Here is a 20,004-nt window from a genome sequence, read left to right as displayed (position 1 = left end):
TGACACTCCCTTGAGGAGTTCCATTGTCAATTGAATAAATCTGAGAATACTCACATCCCACTCTTACTTGAATAGTTCTATTTAACAGAAAGTTCATAACCCAATTATACATTTTTCCTTTTATTCCAATCATATCCAGCTTAATTAAAAGTCCCTCCCTCCACAACATATCATATGCCTTTTCAACATCCAGAAAGACACCTACCAAAACTTCTTTATTAATCTGAGCCTTTCTTATGTCAGCTTCCAAACACAGCACAGAATCCATAGTGTTTCTCCCTTTTCTGAAGCCACTTTGGAAAGGGGATAATATATCCCTCCTCTCTAGAACATAAACCAGCCTGCTCATTACCATACGCTCCATAATCTTACAAATATTTGAGGTTAGAGCTATAGGCCTATAATTAATAGGTTGCGTAAGATCTTTTCCTGGTTTTGCTACTGGGATAATAACTCCATGTTTCCATTCCATTGGAAGCTTTCCTGAAATCCATACCTTATTATAAAGATTTAAAATGACATTTAATGAAGGATCTGATAAATGCTTAATCATTTCATAGCATATCTCATCCCTACCTGGAGACGTTTGTTTTGTCCCAGCAATTGCTCTCTTTAACTCATACAAAGTTAAATCATAGTCCAATGAATCTCCAGTTGACTCCTTAACTTCCAATATATGAGGATTCTTCCTCACACTCTGTTCCCTTATCTTCATCATGTCATTTGATATATTTTTATTACTATGCACTTCCACAAATGTTTGTGCTAGTATCTCTGCCTTCCTGCTATCAGACACAATTACTTCCTCATTATTAATTATAGCTGGAATACTATTATTTCTTTGTTTTCCTCCCATCTTTTTAATCATATTCCAAATCTCGTTGATTTGAATGTTTCCCCCAATATTATTGCAATACTCTCTCCAATAATTTCTTTTTGCTGTCCTGATAACCCTCCTCACTATTGCCTGAGCTTTTTTATAACCAATAAAGTCATCATAGCTAAAAGATCTTCTTACTTTTTTAAGTGATTTATTTCTTTCTTTAATTGCCATATTGCATTCATCATTCCACCATGGAACAATTTTCCTCCTGCTACTTGCCTTCTTTCTACCAAATACTTCTTCTGCTGTGCTCCTAAGAACCTCACTGATTTTTGAATTTAAAACATCGATATCTTCCACAACATCATCATTAATTTCGGCCATTTTGTTATGACATATCTCTTGGTACATCTCCCAATCCCCTGATTCAAAATTCCATTTAGGAATTCTTTCCATACCTGTTTTTATTAACTCTACTCCAATTGTACTGCAAACAGGAAAATGATCACTACCAATAGTATTTTCGTTCAATACTTTCCAATCACATCTTCGAGCTAAATTTTCTGACACTATTGTCAAATCTAACACAGAATATTTGCATTGAGAAAGATTAACTCTTGTGTAGCTTCCGTCATTAATACATACTAACTCACCCCAGTCCAGCATATCTTCTATGATCAATCCATTATAATCAGTGTTTGAACTCCCCCATAAAGTACTGTGTGCATTGAAATCACCACACCACACCATTTTAAAATCCCCAGTTCCTCCAATACTTTCCATCATATCCTTAGTTAGCTTTTCACATGGATTATAAAAATTTATTACCCTAATACTCTGATTTCCTTCCCATACCTCCACTACCACAGCCTCATACTCATTATTATCTTCAACTTTCCTAAACCCTATACCTTGTTTAATAAAAGTTGCTACTCCCCCACCATTTCCTTTATTCCTGTCTTTCCTAATAATCTCATACCCACTAATCATAAAATTTAACTGTGGTTTAAGCCACGTTTCCTGAATACAAATAACATCTGGGTATACATCACAATTTGCTATAAAATGCTTAAATTCTTGCCCATTTGAAATTAAACTTCTTGAATTCCACTGCAAGATTACAAAAACCATTATGAGCCCCCACATGCTGTCTGACTGTTTGTTGCTTGTGTCACGAGTCTTTCATTTATCATGTCAACTGATATGTTCTTCATTTCCAAATATTTTTCTGCAGCTCTAATGATAATCTTAATCCTTTCAGATCTACTTTCAGTCTGCGCTGAACAATTCACCACTTCAGCCATAAAAGCAATGAATGAAACTTTGTCTTCAATCACTTCAATTATTTTCCTTGGTGTTGGCATCTTACTAGGTTGTGGCTGTATCCTAACAGGGGCCTCCTCTACTGTGCTTACTTTGGGGGTTTGTTTTACTTTTTTAAGTGCTTCAGCATATGATATTCCTTCTTCCATTCTCACATTTTGAACCTTAATTGCATCTTTCCTCACTTCACAACCTCCGTACGCTGCACTATGCTCACCCCCACAATTACAACATTTTGGGGTTTTATCTTGTCCACATTTGCCATACTCATGATCGCCTCCACATTTTGCACATCTTCGTTTGCCTCTACATACCGCAGCCACATGTCCGTATTTTTGGCATTTGAAACACCTTATTGGAGGAGGAATGTACAACCTAACTCCATAGCTGACAAATCCCAAAAATACTCTTTCCGGTATTTTGACCTCATCAAAGACCAACATAACTGAAAGACTGTCCGTTTTCTCATTGTTTCTGAAACATTTCAAACGTCTTACTTCCTTAACTGCAGCTCCCTTTACATTACTTTTAACCATCTCATCTGAAACATCCAGAGGAATTCCAGATATTACCCCTCTAATCCAGTTTCTCTCTTCTGGAATTGAGCAGTCTATTTTCTGTCCGATCATTGATTTAATTCTCAAAGTTTCTTTTTGTTGCCTACTATCTTTACAAAACAACAGCAGTCTTCCATCCTTCAGGGTTTTTATTTTCTCTACAACCCCTACACTTTCTTTGATTGCTTTTGTAAGTTTCAACGGGTTGATGTTACTCACAGAGTCTGCAACAAACTTTATCATTACTTTATACTCCTTTTTTCTTTGTGCCTGTTTACTTCCCTTGTCACTTTCCGTGTCTGAAATTAAATCACGACTTTTCTTCCTTTTCTTTGTTTTAACTACGTTCCACCCTAAACTTGGATTTCCCCCACTATCTACCTCAATCCTTTCTTCCTCCATTTCCGGATCGCTTCCGGAATCTACGTCAGTTCCTACCATCCGTACACCAGTCACAATCCAGCCGTTTTGCCAACCGTCGTAACCACTGCCGTTTTTGATGATGGGGATCTGTGGTGCGGGTGAGTGCTCTTATACTTTCGGTGATTGGATTATGTAATTTGTGGCAAGTGTGGCTGGTTAATACTCAGGTGACTGGGATCATTGTTGATTGGCAGGGACTGGAACTGCCTGATCCCTGACAGCAACGTTCTAAGAACGGTATTTTATTTATGCAAAAATAACCTAAAAATAACCATAAGGGATCCTTCTCTAGAAGTTATTTTTAGGTTATTTTAAAAACAACCTCCCTGCAACTTTATGGGAACATTATTTTTTGTTTGGAAAAGCAAAAAAATATATAATAATACAAAATAATAAAAATACAATAAAAATAAAAATAACCTAAAATAACCATTAGGGAACTTTTTAGAGAAGGTTATTTAAAACTAACCACCATGCAAACTAAACAAACGGGAACCAAAAACTATTGTCAGAGGATCATTCTGTATTTGGTGGGTGCCAGTATCGAACAAGGAATTCAGATTAATGAATCACAACTTTATAGTGCTTAGTTGAATGTGATAGTTCACTTTTAACTAATCAATAACTTTTTTTTTTTTTATACCTCCCTAAGAACTACTGTATAGAGGTTCATAATTAATATAAATAATTCCATAATGTATAATTAATTTTAAAATGAAGCTCATGGTAACCCACTAGTAAGGACTGAAGTGTTACCAAATTCTATAGAAGGAATTACTAATTATTTAAATCAGTATTCTAGTGAAGATCATGATAATTTTCTAGTAATGAGTGAAATAGTTGCAAACTTTTGAGGTTTTTGTAAGGTTCCGGAAAGTAATTAATTTTGCTAGATGTTGTAACATTTAAATCATTACTTGTGGGTTACTGAGATATTCACTTTAAAATATAAATCCCAATAATTAGTACTTTCCTCGGAAGGATGTATTAATTAATTAATTATTAACCTGTTTACTTTGGGTCTTATGAGTTATTCAGGAACAGTACTAATTAGGGATTGGTGGAACTGTATTCTGAAGTGTTACCCGCTAAATATCTCTTCTTCTATAATAAATATGAGTCCAATGAGCAAAATAGAGTTAAGAACTTAATATGTCCCAAAGGGCATTTGAAGGTATGATAAAAGGCAGCACTGTTTTGCCTCAGAGGATCCAACCTCACATGCATACTGGCATGGCAAGGAGGACTGTGTTACTGCAGCTATTACTGTTCATTGTACATGGCAGCTTTGTGCCAGTTTCAGCGCAAGTCTGCAGTCTGCTTGGTCAGCCTGCTCAACCTCTACTTTCTGCAGAAAGAGACATTAACATTGGAGCGATTTTCTCAATCCACAGAAATGCCCTGCTAAAGATGCATAATTACATTTCTAAACCAGAGCCAATAACATGTCTCAGGTCAATACAATGTTACAAAAAATTGAAATTCCTAAATATAACTCTCTGATTATGTATTACAACTGATGGTGTTTTTTTTTTTTCACAGCTTAAGCCTTCGGGAATTTAAATTTGCTCAGACACTAATTTTTGCCATTGAGGAGATTAATAACAGCACACAGTTGTTACCTGGTATTTATTTGGGCTATAAGATATATGACTCATGTCGCTCTATCGCTCAAACAATCATCTCAGGCATTGCTTTGATGAATGGTTATGAAGCCACTTTGACTGATATGTCCTGTTCTAGACCACCAGCTGTTCATGCCATTGTTGGAGAGTCAACATCCTCACCCACCATTGGCTTGGCTTCTGTAGTTGGTCCATTCAGCTTACCTGTTGTAAGAACTTATCTGCTGTTTGTTAGTTTAATCATAGTATGAAGGACCACTGGAACATATGCTTAAAATATATTCTTCAATTCAAATGTTGAAGAATACACTGAATTGCATAGATTGTAGCAGAATGCTTATATAGTGGAAGAAGAACTGAAATGTAGTCGGAAAAAGTCAGACTACAAAAATAAATAAATGTGTGGTAAACACATTACATACTGCTTCTTTATATTGCAGATCAGTCATTTTGCCACATGTGCATGCCTGAGTAACAGAAAAAGGTATCCATCCTTTTACAGAACAATATCCAGTGATTATTACCAAAGCAGAGCGCTGGCTCAGCTTGTCAAGCACTTTGGCTGGACCTGGGTTGGCACAATAAGGAGTCGCAATGACTATGGTAATAATGGAATTTTAGCATTTGAGGAGGCTGCAAAAGAAGAAGGGGTTTGTATTGAATACTCAGAGGCCATATTAAGCAATGATCCACAAGAACAGTTTCTGAAGACACTAGAGGTGATAAAAAAGGGCACCACCAGGGTTGTGGTGGCTTTTATAGCACTAGGTGATTTTTTCCCCCTCCTGAAAGTAATTTCACAGCACAACATCACAGGGCTGCAGTGGGTTGGCAGTGAATCCTGGATTACTTCTCGAACTCTTGCAGAAACAAAGGAATACAGTTTTCTTTCTGGAGCTGTGGGTTTTGCTATAGCAAATGCCAAAATTATGGGCTTGCATGAGTTCCTAGTCAATGTGCACCCTGAACAAGATAAAAAAAATGAACTTTTCAAAGAATTCTGGGAAACAGCCTTTCAGTGCTCTTTCAAGAACAATGGCAGTGGTGGCTGTACTGGCTCAGAGAGACTTGCTGAGCTGCAAAATGAATATACTGACGTATCAGAGCTACGAATAGTAAATAAGGTATATACTGCAGTGTATGCTGTTGCATATACATTACATAATGTATTAAAAGACATCACATCCTCAGCCAACAGCAGCAAAGGAGTATGGCCTACACCACAAATGGTAAGTGACGGACACTTAGTTCATATTGAAGCTAATTAAAATACGAATAATGTTCCTGATGTTTCCTCTTAGGTGTTGAAGTATATGAGGGATGTGAGATTCACTGTTAAAACAGGTGAAGAAATCTTCTTTGATGAAAGTGGTGATCCAGTGGCAAGATATGACCTTGTTAACTGGCAGCCTGCTGAGGATGGAAGTTTGCAGTTTGAACATGTAGGCCTTTATGACAGCTCCGTTACTTCAGAACAACGTCTTCAGGTCAATCTGGAACACATACTATGGACAGAGGAAAGTGGACAGGTACATAAGAATATTATATGAGAAGTTATTAAGGGCATGTAAAATAACTGCTTGAATCATGAAATGGACAATAACTGAATAACAGTCAGTTAAATATGACAACATGTGTATAAAAGCAATAGAATTAAAGTGAGAAATCAATAATTTTACTAATTTAAACCAGTATTACTGTGTGGTTTTATTTGACATGTATTTTTTATCATAGCTGCCTGTGTCCGTGTGCAGTAAGAGCTGCCCCTCCGGCACTAGGAAGGCAGTGCAAAAAGGACGACCTGTCTGCTGTTATGACTGTATCCCTTGTGCAGATGGAGAAATCAGTAATGGCACAGGTAAATAGTATATTAACTCTCATGAAATTATGTGAGCATGAAGTGTAATAATCTTTGTCACATGGCTTTATAATGCATGCCCCATTCACTAATGTTTCCTTTTATATTGAAAAAAAATTATAATAATTTTTCACAGATTCTAGTGACTGCTTTCCTTGTGATTTGGAGTACTGGTCGAATGAGAGCAAAGACAGATGTGTATTAAAATTGGTTGAATTCCTGTCATACTCAGAAATCATGGGAATTGTGCTTTGTATTTTCTCATTAATGGGGGTGTTATTAACAGCAATGGTATCTTTTCTGTTTTATCTTCATAAAGAAACATCTATTGTCAGAGCCAACAACTCAGAGCTGAGCTTCCTGTTGCTCTTCTCGCTCTCACTGTGTTTTCTCTGTTCACTTACTTTCATTGGTCGGCCCACTGAGTGGTCCTGTATGTTGCGTCACACCACGTTTGGGATCACTTTTGTTCTCTGTATCTCCTGTGTTCTCGGGAAAACAATAGTTGTTTTAATGGCCTTCAAAGCTACACTTCCAGGAAGTAATGTCATGAAATGGTTTGGGCCTCTTCAGCAAAGACTCAGTGTTGTTTCCTTAACAATAATACAAGTGATTATCTGTGTGCTTTGGTTGGCAATATCCCCCCCTTTCCCATATATGAATTTAAGCTATTATAGAGAAAAGATCATCCTTGAATGTAACTTAGGGTCAGCTCTTGGTTTCTGGGCTGTTTTGGGTTATACTGGTCTGCTATCCACCTTATGTTTTCTTTTAGCTTTTCTTGCTCGGAAGCTTCCTGATAACTTCAATGAAGCCAAGTTCATCACATTCAGTATGCTCATATTCTGTGCTGTCTGGCTCACATTTATCCCAGCTTATGTCAGTTCTCCTGGAAAATTTACTGTCGCTGTGCAGATATTTGCAATTTTAGCTTCAAGTTTTGGTTTACTATTATGCATATTTGCTCCAAAATGTTACATAATTTTGTTAAAACCAGAGCTAAACACAAAGAAACAAATTATGAGGAAATAGTCATCTACAGCTCTTTAAGCTCTGTGATAAACATGTACTTAAAAAAGATACATTCCTTTGTATTCTGAGAAATCAACTTGGGAAAACAACAGAAAATATCTTGAAATCTTTCATATGTAAAAAATAAAAACAATACCTGCAAAATCACCAGTGTTATGCTTTTGCATACTAAGACTGGCTTTCATTAAAAATTTTTAAAAGGTTCAACATGGCTGTTAAACTGGCAAAAAAAAAAAAAAAAAAAAAAAAAAACATTAAGCTTCTCTGAACTGATGGATTCCCTTGTGATGAGTACTGGTAGCTACAGAATCGTTGCACTATACTGTCTAGGCTTTCTGACTCAGGCTTTCTTAATAACATATTTCCTATTTGGCCTAAGTGTTGTCGTGGCAAAATTTAAATCAACTCTCATCAGCATGAGAAACAGACTCATTCCCGGGTATTATTAAAAAGAAAGCTTTTATTCCTTGCAAAGAAGGTCAGACAGAGTCTGTCCCAAGTTGCATCACTGACTGACCTCCCTTTGAATCTGGGGTCCATTGCTGTGGTCTCATGCAGGAAGGCTTGAATGTCATCATTCTGATATCACTGTGAGAGGTTTTCCCATACCTTCTCTTTGATTGATGCCACAAACAAGGTAAAGAGTAAAATGCTCTTCCAGTTTTTGAAGGATGGGTAAGATCTGTCCACATGTGGCATTTTTTTCACATGACACACACAATGTGGATGTATAAAGGATTCTCATTATCTGGACAAACTCCTAAGCCTTATGGAACTCATCATCTTTCAGACGATCCAGGTTGTCCTTGGACAATGCTTTGGGTCCAAGGCTGCTGCTTGGATAGGTGGAAACTGTTCCATAAATCTAACTATCATTAGATATAGAGAGTTCCACCTGGTCTTGACATCCAGGATGAGTGAGTGTTGTGGAAGGCCTGCAACAACCACAAAAACACACACATTTATTTAGCACACACTTGAATATTGAATCATATGGTTAGATGTGTGAATTTCAAAATAACACATATTAATTATAAGAAAACACATGCATATATAGGCATACTGAAGCAATGTTCAATTAATTTTTCCACCAAAATGTCCCCCTTTTTATCATTCATTGATCACTAAAACATAAAAATTCATTACTACTGGTTATATTTTCACTACAAACTTAACATTATGTTTGCTCTGGGCGCCGGGCTAAACGAGTAAAACACTGTTACTGTGTTTCTGACATAAGTCAGACCCTCAGTCACCTCACAGATACAAACACAATTCAAAATCAAAAAATTGCAATCGGGAATACAAACATAATTCAAAATAAAGCAACTTAAGGCATATCATCACATTTATACTCTTCATCTCTGATTTTCTCATAAATGATCACCCTCTTAAGTTTGTAAAAGAAGTTAGAAACTATGCTAAGGCTTGTTGTATGGGGACAGACCCTATTTCAAGCAAGCAAACAGTATAGAATCAGATAGGCCTGAACATTACTTACTTCAAAGAAAAAATAAATCTCATATATTTAACACATTTCACTGTAGCTTCCACTACTGTAAGTCCCTTCATCAATAGTTTTCTCCCTACTCAAATCCATGATAACGTCTTAATTGTACACAGTCATTTGAACCATTTGATGTGAAATTCTAGACTTCACCAGTCTCTGTACTGAGCTGGATATCAACTAAAAAATACATGGTAGACATAATAGCAGCAAAAATCATTTAGCAGCATTATGTGTACGCTTAGGCTCTTTTACGGCCATTCTCATCTGGGTGATGATATTGGTAACGTTGTCACTGTAGTCTGGAATATAAAAACAACATGATGTACCTAACTATGATGCTCATATTTATCTTTTCAATTGTGCGCAGACTACTTGGATGCTGTTTTTCAGTCTTAACCTTGCTCTTCCCGCTGATAAGGACGCTTGATGTTTAGGCTGGATTCTGGCCTTGTTGACATGTGTGTCTCCACTCCTTTCTGTGGGACCTTTCTGCAGTGGCTGGCCAGGATCCACGTTGCTCTCTCTGCTACCTTCACAGCCATGTGAGTGGTCAAAAGCACCTGGAACTGTCCCAGCCACCTTTTCGCCCTCCAGCTCTTTCTACTCAGATCTCGTACCAGCACGAAATCTCCTGGTTTCAGGTTATGCAACCTTCTCCTGAGCAGCTTTCATCTGCACACAGACATTAGACAACAGAGAAGACATTTCCTTACGATAACTCAACGTGTCATGCTCACACACCTCTGTAGATGGCAGCTGTTGTTTACCCCTTTCAATACCCACAAATGGTGGTTTGCCAAAGAGAATTTCAAAAGGGCTCAGGTTTACTCTGGATCGATTTCTCATTCTCATGTACATGAGAATGATTGGGAGCACCTTAATCCATCTCAAGCTCTTCCAGGATGTCTGAGATCTCCTCAGCCACTACATCGCCAGTTTGTGATTTGTATACTGCCCTGGTGTGGAAAACCTTCTCTTTTACACTGCCCTGGCTTGTGTAGTGCACTGTAACCATGAGATAGTGATCTTGCTGGAGGCTGGTCCACCCATCTGATGTGATGGCCAGCTTTGGCACATCTTTCAACTCACTGATCACATTGGCCTTTTCAACACCATACCAGGAAGGAATTAAGGTGTCGCTGAGGAAACTTCTGGAAGGAGGGGTATATTTAGGGTTGAGTTCCCTGCACATTTCCCTACAGTAAAAAAAAAATATATATAATCTGTTATTTTATCATTATTAAATTGTGTTGTTGTTTATTGTATTATAAACAGGCATAATGGGACTGAAATACAACCCTTTTGGTAATTAATTTATATCCTAAAAATTATTATAACTACATACTATACTGTGCAATGTATATTGACAGAATGTTACCTAAAACAGTTGGACTCCACTGGCCTTTCACTATGAACTTGGTCAAGGCTAAGTGGCAGTTGTTCAACCTCTCCTCAGGCATCCTCCCACTAGCTGAGGGTGAAGGGGTTTTGGGCTTGTCTTGGACCAAAGGTGTTAAGAGGAGTTGGTTGGTTCATAGTAGCTGCAGATAAAAAAAAAAAAAAAAAAAAAAAAAAAAAAATATATATATATATATATATATATATATATTACATTTACATACAGATTTTTCATTATTTGGAATTTTAAAAACAAGTAGAGTAACAAACCAGGGAGATTTTAAATTTATTTTAAATGACGTGACGTGACGTGAACATTGATTCAACATGATTTTAGCATACATACCAGACGTAGATGAGGCAACAACCAGAGACGAGCTAGCTAGGCAGTCGAAAACATTGCATTTCTTTGTCTGCACATAATGCACTTTTGAAAGTTGCTTAGACAGATTGCTTGTGTTTCTGCCCTTACATGCAAACATTTTGTTGCACTTATGACAACTAGCGTTGTCTGCATCAACTCTAGAAAAGTGTAACCACACTTTGGAACGTTTTGCTCTCTCCGCCATCGTCACTCTTTGTATTAACCAGGAGTTTTCGTATGCGTGTGCATGCGCCGCGCTCAATCTTGTTGTGTGTGTGTGTGTGACTGACAGACAGCCTCCGCGGCGCGCATGAGAGATCTCGCAGATCTCACATACAAACGTCTTAATAATATCGCAAATTAGAAATGTTTGGTAAGATAAAATGTGCATGATAATATTATTAAGCAAATATCTTCGCCATCGTCACTCTTTATTATTAAGTGGGAGTTTTCATACTGTTATATCTGTGCGTGTGCCACGCTCGTTCTTGTGGTGTGTGTGTGACTGACAGACAGCCTGCGCGGCGCGCATGAGAGATCTCATAGATCTCACAGACAAACGTCCTTAATATGATCGCACATTATAAATGTTTGGAGAGATAAAATGTGCACAATAACATTATTAAGCAAAAATACATAGTACATTAATCCCCCCCCCCGAGTACCGAAAACAGAACCAATACCGTCAGACCTTACTGATACTACGGTCTTTCATAATTTAGGCCCGGGGCCAGTTTAATACTGGGTTTCGGTACCCATCCCTAATTACAAATGACACATCTTTTGCAAAAATATTCTGCATACATTTAGAACCCCTTTGTAAACGAAAATTATTTCATTTGCATAATCATTCCCCCTTTCAATGTGTGGTCTTTCCCATGCATCGACTTAGCATAGTGAGGAAAGAAGTGTTTAGGTAAACAAGGCTTGCCATCTCCACTCATCCATACTCCATTCACCATCGTACAACCACACTGCTTCCATTTCTCTCTCTCCTGTCCTGTCGCAAATGTCTGCATGCCCTGTAAAGATGCAGAAATGTCAGGGTTATTTTCAGATAACAAAGTACACTCTAGTGATTTTGTCTGCTGAGATGCCGCAGCCTTCACCGCTGCGTCTGCTCTGGCGTTTCCTGTAGAAACTATTATTATACGCTGCGCATTTACAAATGCTATATTTTCTGGCAGCAAAATAGCGTCTAGCAAATAGCAACAGACAGCTGAACTTTTACTGTTCAGAAATGCCTCTTCCGCCTTCTCAGTCCACTCAATCCTGTTCCATAAATTCAACCCCTTCCCTCTCAGGGCTCTTGGGTAGCTCAAAAATTGCATAATTTGGAATAGATGTTCTACAATAGGAACACATTCCCAAAAAATTAAGCATTTGTTTCTTTGTTACTGGTTTTGGGACTTATCTTGTAGCTTTAACCCCATTTTTCGGACAGTGATTTGCTATTTGGTCTTATTACATGCCCCAGGAATGTAATCTGTTGTTTTACAAACTGCAGTTTTGTCAGGCTGACTTTATGACACTCCTGAGCCAGATGCTTCAGGAGAGTCACAGTGTCAGTTACATGTAAGCTCATCACGAGCACACAAACAAAGATCATCCACATACTGTAATAAAGCTTTACCTGCTGTCAGGGTCAAAGGTTCCAAACTCCTACTTAGGGCTTCATTGTAATCAAGGGGGCATTGCAATACCCTTGTGGCATTCGAGCGCAGGTGTAACCTTTGCCCTCAAATTCAAATGCAAACCAGAATTGGTTGTCTTTATCAACTGGCACACTAAAAAATTAATATGCCACTGAGAAGGATGTTGCATCTTGGGGTATTTGTGACAAAATTGTGTATGGATTTGGCACTGATGGAGCTATTTGTCTGACAGCAGCATTCACAGCCCGTAAATCCTGTACAAATCAATGACCCTCATTCTTTATCTTTTTTTTTTTTTACAGGAAAAATTGTAGTGCGAACTGGAGAATCATTGCATGGCAACATTATGCCCACTCTTAATAGTGACTCAAATACTGGTTTTATACCCATAATTGCCTCTAGTTTTAGAGGATATTGATGTTGACATGGTCTGTAATCAGACTTTGGTGTGACTACAACTGGTTCACATCCTTTAATTAAACCCGCATCGTGTTTGTGTTTTGCCCATAACTCTGATGACATTTCTGCTAATGCTGGATGAATATCTGAGGCACAAATAATTGTCATGCAATGATTTTCCCTTTTCCTGTTGTCAATGGGTACCACAACTCTCTCTACCTCAATTTCATGCTTGCACTCTGACATAAACACTCTCAGACTCTCACTTTGTTTCACACCCCCTCCTATCTGTCTCCAGTCTGTGGCATAAAAACAGCTTTTCACAAACAGTTCTAATCTGGGCCCTGTCTGCTGGCCTCGGAAAGGGATAAGTGAGGCACAGAATCCTCTGCCATTAAGTAAAACTGAAGCTGTTTTTCTGTCAGGCAAACTGAAACTGCACACCCATTTTCTGTCCAAAACATTTTCTCAAAACTCATTTTCATACTGGTAATCTTGTTGTACTACAAAATGTGATGTGCAATGCAATTTGTCAGGCATGATCTCTCTGTCAAATTGTTTTGTTCGTTTTTTTTAGCCAGTTCACACATCATTCCAGCACAATCAGAATTTATGATGTGCCATTCATATGCCCATTGTGGTTCTCTGTAATCAGTGTCAAATTTAGTTTGCACATTTAATCTCTCCCCATCAAAGGCACTGGACATGCAGGCAGGGGCGATTCTAGGATTTTTTCAACTGGGGGGCACAAGAGGGGCCACGATTAATACAGAGGGGCCAATCTTGTGTTGTTTGAACTGTATATCCAAATCATTTCAAGAGTTCAGTAACCTTTAAAATCAGTAATAAACAGTGATACCCTATTATATTTTAATAGCAGGTATTCACTGCTCTAAATTAAAAAAAAAAAATCAAATACAATTTGTATTAACTTTTCACTTTACAAAAGTGAAAGAAAAACTGTAATAAATAAAATAATCCAATGTAGGAATAGTGTACAACTCACAAATAATAATAATATAATTTATTTATAATAGCCTTATATAATATATATATAATAGCCTTATTTATATAAATGCAGAATAACATTAATAATTCATAGAAATAAATACACAATTAATTAATTAATATAACTAATATAAATTTAATATAATTTCATTATATGTTTTTGTTTATTATCCACATCCCATTCAATTTGCATAGCAGCAGTTGCAGTAAATTTGCATTGATGAATAAACAAAATCAACTTATGTCAAGGCTAATTAATCTTGAGCATATTGATTTAAAAATATCATATATCCATACTTTGTTGGAAAGCTACTTGTTCAAAAAGGTAGCTTTAATTTAACATGTAAAATATGTGGATCCTATAAAACAGTTTAGAATAGCTTAATTAGTCCAGTGTTATTTTAGTATTAGTTATTTATTTTGCTATTTAATCATGCATTAAATAATTATGTATGATTTTTTTGAGAATGTTTCTGGGTGTCATCAAATGACGTTTTGTCAATAACTTCTGTGAAGGGAGGGAGAGAGAGCTAGAGAGAGAGCTTTCCAGGGTGCAGACAGCAATCGCGGAGCACCATGGTGATTTAGAACGGCAACTGAATTTATTAGGAATCTACAGACGCAAATAGACTAAAGGTGTAGAAAAATAAAGACCTATATGTGTATTTTGGACTTTTTTTCACCACAAGTCTGAAAGAAGACATTTTACTGAAGACAAACAGCCCCAAATCTCAAAATTGACCAGTAAAAAAAACGATGTTTTTGCATGTGTCTCACCCATTATAGACCCATATAGAAAAAAAGTCTCAAGTGTGGAGCGTTAGATAAACATTACACGATTTGTTTTGTCACCTCACTTGAATGAAAAAAGTCGCTAATCGACTGCATGATTCAATAATGACTTTATTAGAATTGCTATTATAGTTTTTTTTTAAAAACCATTGCTTTAAATTGCGTTGTTGCCTATATCGGAGCGTTCGGCCGAAAAAAAAAAGTAAATCGTAACGCAGTAAACCCCTTTTACATTCAGCATCAGAGGAGCATAGTAAATATAATGATTAGCATCTTGGTCTGCTCTAGGAGATAACATCGTCATCGAACCTGGTCTGTCTAACACCGAAAGACGTTAACGTTAGTACCAAACACTTCTTGCACTGCAACAACTCGCTAATTGAAAAACATAAGCTATTTAAAATAGGTGCTTTTTTTCGTTGGAAAAGAGCAGCTCGCTATTCTTGGTCCTCGTTGAGAAGCATCGCGACGCAATCATGAGTTATTTACTAAACTGAAAGATTATAATTTGAATTTGTGAGTGACAGACAAGTAGAAGGGTGGGGGCACACTGGGGGGCCAATCAGTTTTCAGGAGGGGCCAGTGCCCCCATGGCCCCTCCCCTGGCTACGCCACTGCATGCAGGGGTGTAGAGAAAAGCATGCCTCAGCACCTCGCCCCTGTTTCACAATTCAGAGGCACTGTGAGTCTTTCACAAATTACGTTCCCTGATGCAGAAATTAACTCATTAATTTTGCCTGTTAATTGTGATGGCATTGCAAATCACATGGCTGTATAGCTATATATATATATATATGTCAGCTAAAAACTCAATCATTCACTCTTATACGTTATCGCACATTTATCAGAATCTCCATTAACAGAATCAGACATACACAAATAAAAGCAAGCTTTTTTTCTTCATTGCAGAGAGCGGAGGTTTCAGATCCCTGACTTGTGACCGTTGGTTGCTCGCCCTGGACCCCTCCTCTCTGCTCTCCGTCTCCCTCGGTTTAGTCTGCTTGTTGATTTTGCTGGTTCTCAGGGCATTCCCTTGCCCAATGACCATCCTTTTTGCACAGTCTGAATCTGGTACACTTGAATTTCGTATGTTCATCAGTCTTGCAGATCCAACAACCCCATCTTTCAGATTTCATTTTAGTTTCATTCAGATATTTTCCTCCACCTCTTTTCCATCTTCCCCCTTTCGATTGCTGGTTTCGCTGTGCAGAATAGCCCTCCGGCTTTGACACGGCTTGCACTAGCGTCAGACCACTCTCTGTCGGTCTTGGCTTTAAATCTTTCCTTCTTTGCCATCTGTATCTCTTCTGCATCCACTTTTCCATTCACAGTGTTCTCTCCGACAGTCCTCTTTCTGCAGCTCTCAACTCACTTGATGCCAGCTCGTAGCCCCCAGTTTCACTGCCAACAGCCTTCTCAGTTTGTGCACGGTAGGGCTAAATTCTTGGCAGAAGGTGACTAATTCGATAGAAAGTTTATCATCTGCTTCGTCAGGGCTCGGCAAGTGATCCATCGCTTCTCTCATGTCAGTCATAGTCCTTGGTCTAAAGAGCATAATAGGCCCGTCATACTTCAATCATTGGAGTTATTATACTCACATTTTCTTATTTCACTGTCTGGTTTTTCTTTTCTTTGGGGGTTTCAGGAATGATTTCTGGGTCTTCCACTGTCTCTTGTCTTCATCCTGGATCTTTCCACGGTGCTGTTGGTCTTCTCGGCAGAGAGCAGTCGAGGTCAGGGTCCATTTTCAGATGCAGCTGATCAGAGCGTGAGTATAAGAAGGCAGCAGGTGCAATGCATACCAGCTTTTTGCTTCGGAGCCGAGCGACAACATCATTCTGCTCCATCCAGTGACTTCAGGTGAATACGAGTTCAGTGCGGATGTAGGTTATTTCTTACAGTAGCATGGGTGGTTTGAGGATTTCAGTTGTGGCAAACCCCTCAGGGAACCAACCTCTGGGTGCCCAACACTCCATTTGAGCAGCCAATAGAATGCACTGGGCCCTCTTCATAGAATGAATAAACGGTATCCTGTGGGGTTCCTCCCGAAGACCGGTTATCGATCACTGCATAGGAGGGAGAGCTCTCTGAGGAAAATTTGGCTGCGCTGCTCCCCATCCGGGATGGTGGCAATTCCTGAATCGGATCCAGAGATGACAGCTATGCTTTCCCGAGCCGCCAAGAAGGTAGGGCTCAAGTGGAAACCTCCATCGTGTACCGGGCCTTCCAGGCTGGATGATTGGTTTCTCAGGGTGGGCTGTGCTGTTTCACAGTGCCACAACCTGGTGACTTTCTTCCCAGAAGTTTATTACGAGCTCACCGTGGATGGGACCTTTTACTGCCAGAAACTGGCCGATGGGCTCCTCCTCCCTCCCTCATCACCCTCGATGGTGGTTCAGCAATGGTCTACATGGGGGTCACACTGGTGGAATGGTGGTTTGCGATGCAGTTTTGTAATATTACCGCCTTAACTTGGTAGGGTGAATCGTGCCTCCTCTCCTGGCTCTGTAGGTACTCATCTGGCCTGTCCAGCGATGCTTATATGGCTTGTGGAGAAGCTACCTCCACTTTACATGCTACGGCATTACTGCAGTTGCACCAGGCCAAGGCACTGAATGACCTGCACCAGAGCTGTCATGACCCAGAAGTTCTCAGAATACTCTGTACCACTAGTGACCTCACGCTATGGGCGACGAAGGTCACTGCGTGATCTCTGGGCTGTGCATTGTCCACTATGGTGGTCCATGGCTGCCAAATGCAGACAAAGTTTGGTTTCTTAATGCCCCTGTATCCCAGACCAGCCTCTTCAGTGATGTGGTTGAGAGTCAGCCCAGCAGCTGCATAGAACCAGACTGAGGTGCTTCATCACACCCTGCCCCGGCTGGCAGCTGCTGCTTTCACCCATCCATTGGCTACAGAGCCCCAGCCTGCCTGTAGCCAAGGGTGGCCCTCTGCGTCCACTCCCATGTCGCATCCGCAGCAGCCTCCAGAAAGTGACACCATGGAGCTTGTCATTGACAGGCCGCCCCACCCATCCTGGCCCCTGTCATACCTGGCGGTGAGCAGAAGAGCGGGAGGCCACGGGACGGTAAACTGCTCTTTGGGGGATGTGGAAGGCACCTCTCCCTCCCCTGAATGAGGGGCGGGTGGAAAATCTGGAAAATCTCGACATCTCTGGGTCCCAGGAGGGCAGGGAGAGTCGCAATCGGCCCAACTCCGGACCTCAGTCATCCTCCTCCTTCGCCAGCCGGCAACAACAGATGGTTCAAGAGTGCCAACAAAGGCCATACTCCCGCACCCTTCCCAGCCTGTCTCGATGGCATCTGCAGACCAGCTGCCTTGGCCACGAGGTTCAGTTCTCCCGGCGGCCTCCCAAATTCAATAGCATTCACTTCACAACAGCAAAGGAAGCGATGCTCCTGTCTTGTGGGCAGAGATCGCAGTCCTACTGGCAAAGGACACAATAAAGACTGGTCCCTCCAGCCAATAAAAGGACAGGGTTTATAACAGCCAATACCTCATTGTTCCCAAGAAATCCAGTGGTTTACGGCCTATCTTGGACCTGCGGGTCTTGAACTGGGCCCTTCATTGGTCACCGTTCAAGATGTTGATGCAGAAACACATCTTCCGGTGCATCAGTCCCCGAGATTGGCAATTGACCTGAAGAACGTGTACATTCATGTGTCGATCCTTCCATGCCACAGACCATTTCTGAGGTTTGTGTTCAAAGGACAGGGATATCAGTACTCCCCTTGTCTTCACAAAAGTCCTGGATGTGGCTCTTGTTCCCCTCAGAAAGCAGGGTGTTTGGATCCTCAACTATCTTGGCTGCTGGGCCAGGCTCTTGATGTATCGCCAAAGAGGCTGGTCTGGGACACATGGCCATTTACCCTCTGGAGTCAATTAACGCGTATACATGTTATGAGGCATTTTCTCCTGATAATCTCAAAAATAACTTAAATTACACTTTCAGTTTTGATCATATAGATCAACTTTTTGTATACAGACATAATAACAACAAAACTGTGTGCATTTATAAAATAAAGATAACAAACAAGGTGTTGTGTCTGCAGCCTTTGTCTGCGCTGATCTTCATTTACAAATGCATCATTAAAATGAACTGTAACTCAGTGAATACTCAACAAAGAGACATGAGAGATATAGCTATAGTTGACATGTCTACTTTTAAATTAAACAAGTGCTGCTGAAAACAGATTTTATGTGATAAAGTAATCCATATGAAAACAACGCAATGTCCGCTTTTCACATATCTCTTCATTATTTTCTAATGCGACCACGCCCCCACGCTGAATGCGCTATTCAGATTCTAATGTTTTACTGAAGCGCATGCCTTGAATATGCATATGTATATATGTATATGTATATATATATATATATATATATATATATATATATATATACAGTATTGTTCAAAATAATAGCAGTACAATGTGACTAACCAGAATAATCAAGGTTTTTCGTATATTTTTTTATTGCTACGTGGCAAACAAGTTACCAGTAGGTTCAGTAGATTCTCAGAAAACAAACGAGACCCAGCATTCATGATATGCACGCTCTTAAGGCTGTGCAATTGGGCAATTAGTTGAATTAGTTGAAAGGGGTGTGTTCAAAAAAATAGCAGTGTGGCATTCAGTCACTGAGGTCATCAATTTTGTGAAGAAACAGGTGTGAATCAGGTGGCCCCTATTTAAGGATGAAGCCAACACTTGTTGAACATGCATTTGAAAGCTGAGGAAAATGGGTCATTCAAGACATTGTTCAGAAAAACAGCGTACTTTGATTAAAAAGTTGATTAGAGAGGGGAAAACCTATAAAGAGGTGCAAAAAATGATAGGCTGTTCAGCTAAAATGATCTCCAATGCCTTAAAATGGAGAGCAAAACCAGAGAGACGTGGAAGAAAACGGAAGACAACCATCAAAATGGATAGAAGAATAACCAGAATGGCAAAGGCTCAGCCAATGATCACCTCCAGGATGATCAAAGACAGTCTGGAGTTACCTGTAAGTACTGTGACAGTTAGAAGACGTCTGTGTGAAGCTAATCTATTTTCAAGAATCTCCCGCAAAGTCCCTCTGTTAAAAAAAAGGCATATGCAGAAGAGGTTACAATTTGCCAAAGAACACATCAACTGGCCTAAAGAGAAATGGAGGAAAATTTTGTGGACTGATGAGAGTAAAATTGTTCTTTTTGGGTCCAAGGGCCACAGGCAGTTTGT

At 39.4% G+C, this 20,004-nt stretch overlaps 1 protein-coding gene across 1 annotated transcript; it reads left to right on the top strand.

Annotated features, from left to right (window-relative positions):
- Positions 1-4,359: 4,359 nt before the first annotated feature.
- On the top strand, positions 4,360-7,641 carry LOC113118812 (extracellular calcium-sensing receptor-like). Its single transcript, XM_026288222.1, has 6 exons — positions 4,360-4,580; positions 4,669-4,960; positions 5,192-5,980; positions 6,053-6,280; positions 6,486-6,609; positions 6,746-7,641. The coding sequence occupies exons 1-6, from the start codon at positions 4,360-4,362 to the stop codon at positions 7,639-7,641; spliced, it is 2,550 nt and encodes an 849-aa protein (XP_026144007.1).
- The last annotated feature ends 12,363 nt before the right edge of the window (positions 7,642-20,004 follow it).

This window comes from Carassius auratus, chromosome 18 (genome assembly GCF_003368295.1).
Source record: "Carassius auratus strain Wakin chromosome 18, ASM336829v1, whole genome shotgun sequence".
NCBI classification, from domain to species: Eukaryota; Metazoa; Chordata; class Actinopteri; order Cypriniformes; family Cyprinidae; genus Carassius; species Carassius auratus.
Note: the sequence above shows the minus strand (reverse complement) of the source record. Positions and strands in the feature narration are given on the sequence as shown.

What these genes read in the sequence shown, in the direction of transcription:
- LOC113118812 (XM_026288222.1), top strand. Translation starts at nt 4,360, where the DNA reads ATGGCAAGGAGGACTGTGTTACTGCAGCTATTACTGTTCATTGTACAT. An exon ending in GTCCATTCAGCTTACCTGTT is followed by an intron (nt 4,961 to 5,191) that starts GTAAGAACTTAT and finishes TTTATATTGCAG; the next exon opens with ATCAGTCATTTTGCCACATG. An exon ending in AGAAATCAGTAATGGCACAG is followed by an intron (nt 6,610 to 6,745) that starts GTAAATAGTATA and finishes AATTTTTCACAG; the next exon opens with ATTCTAGTGACTGCTTTCCT.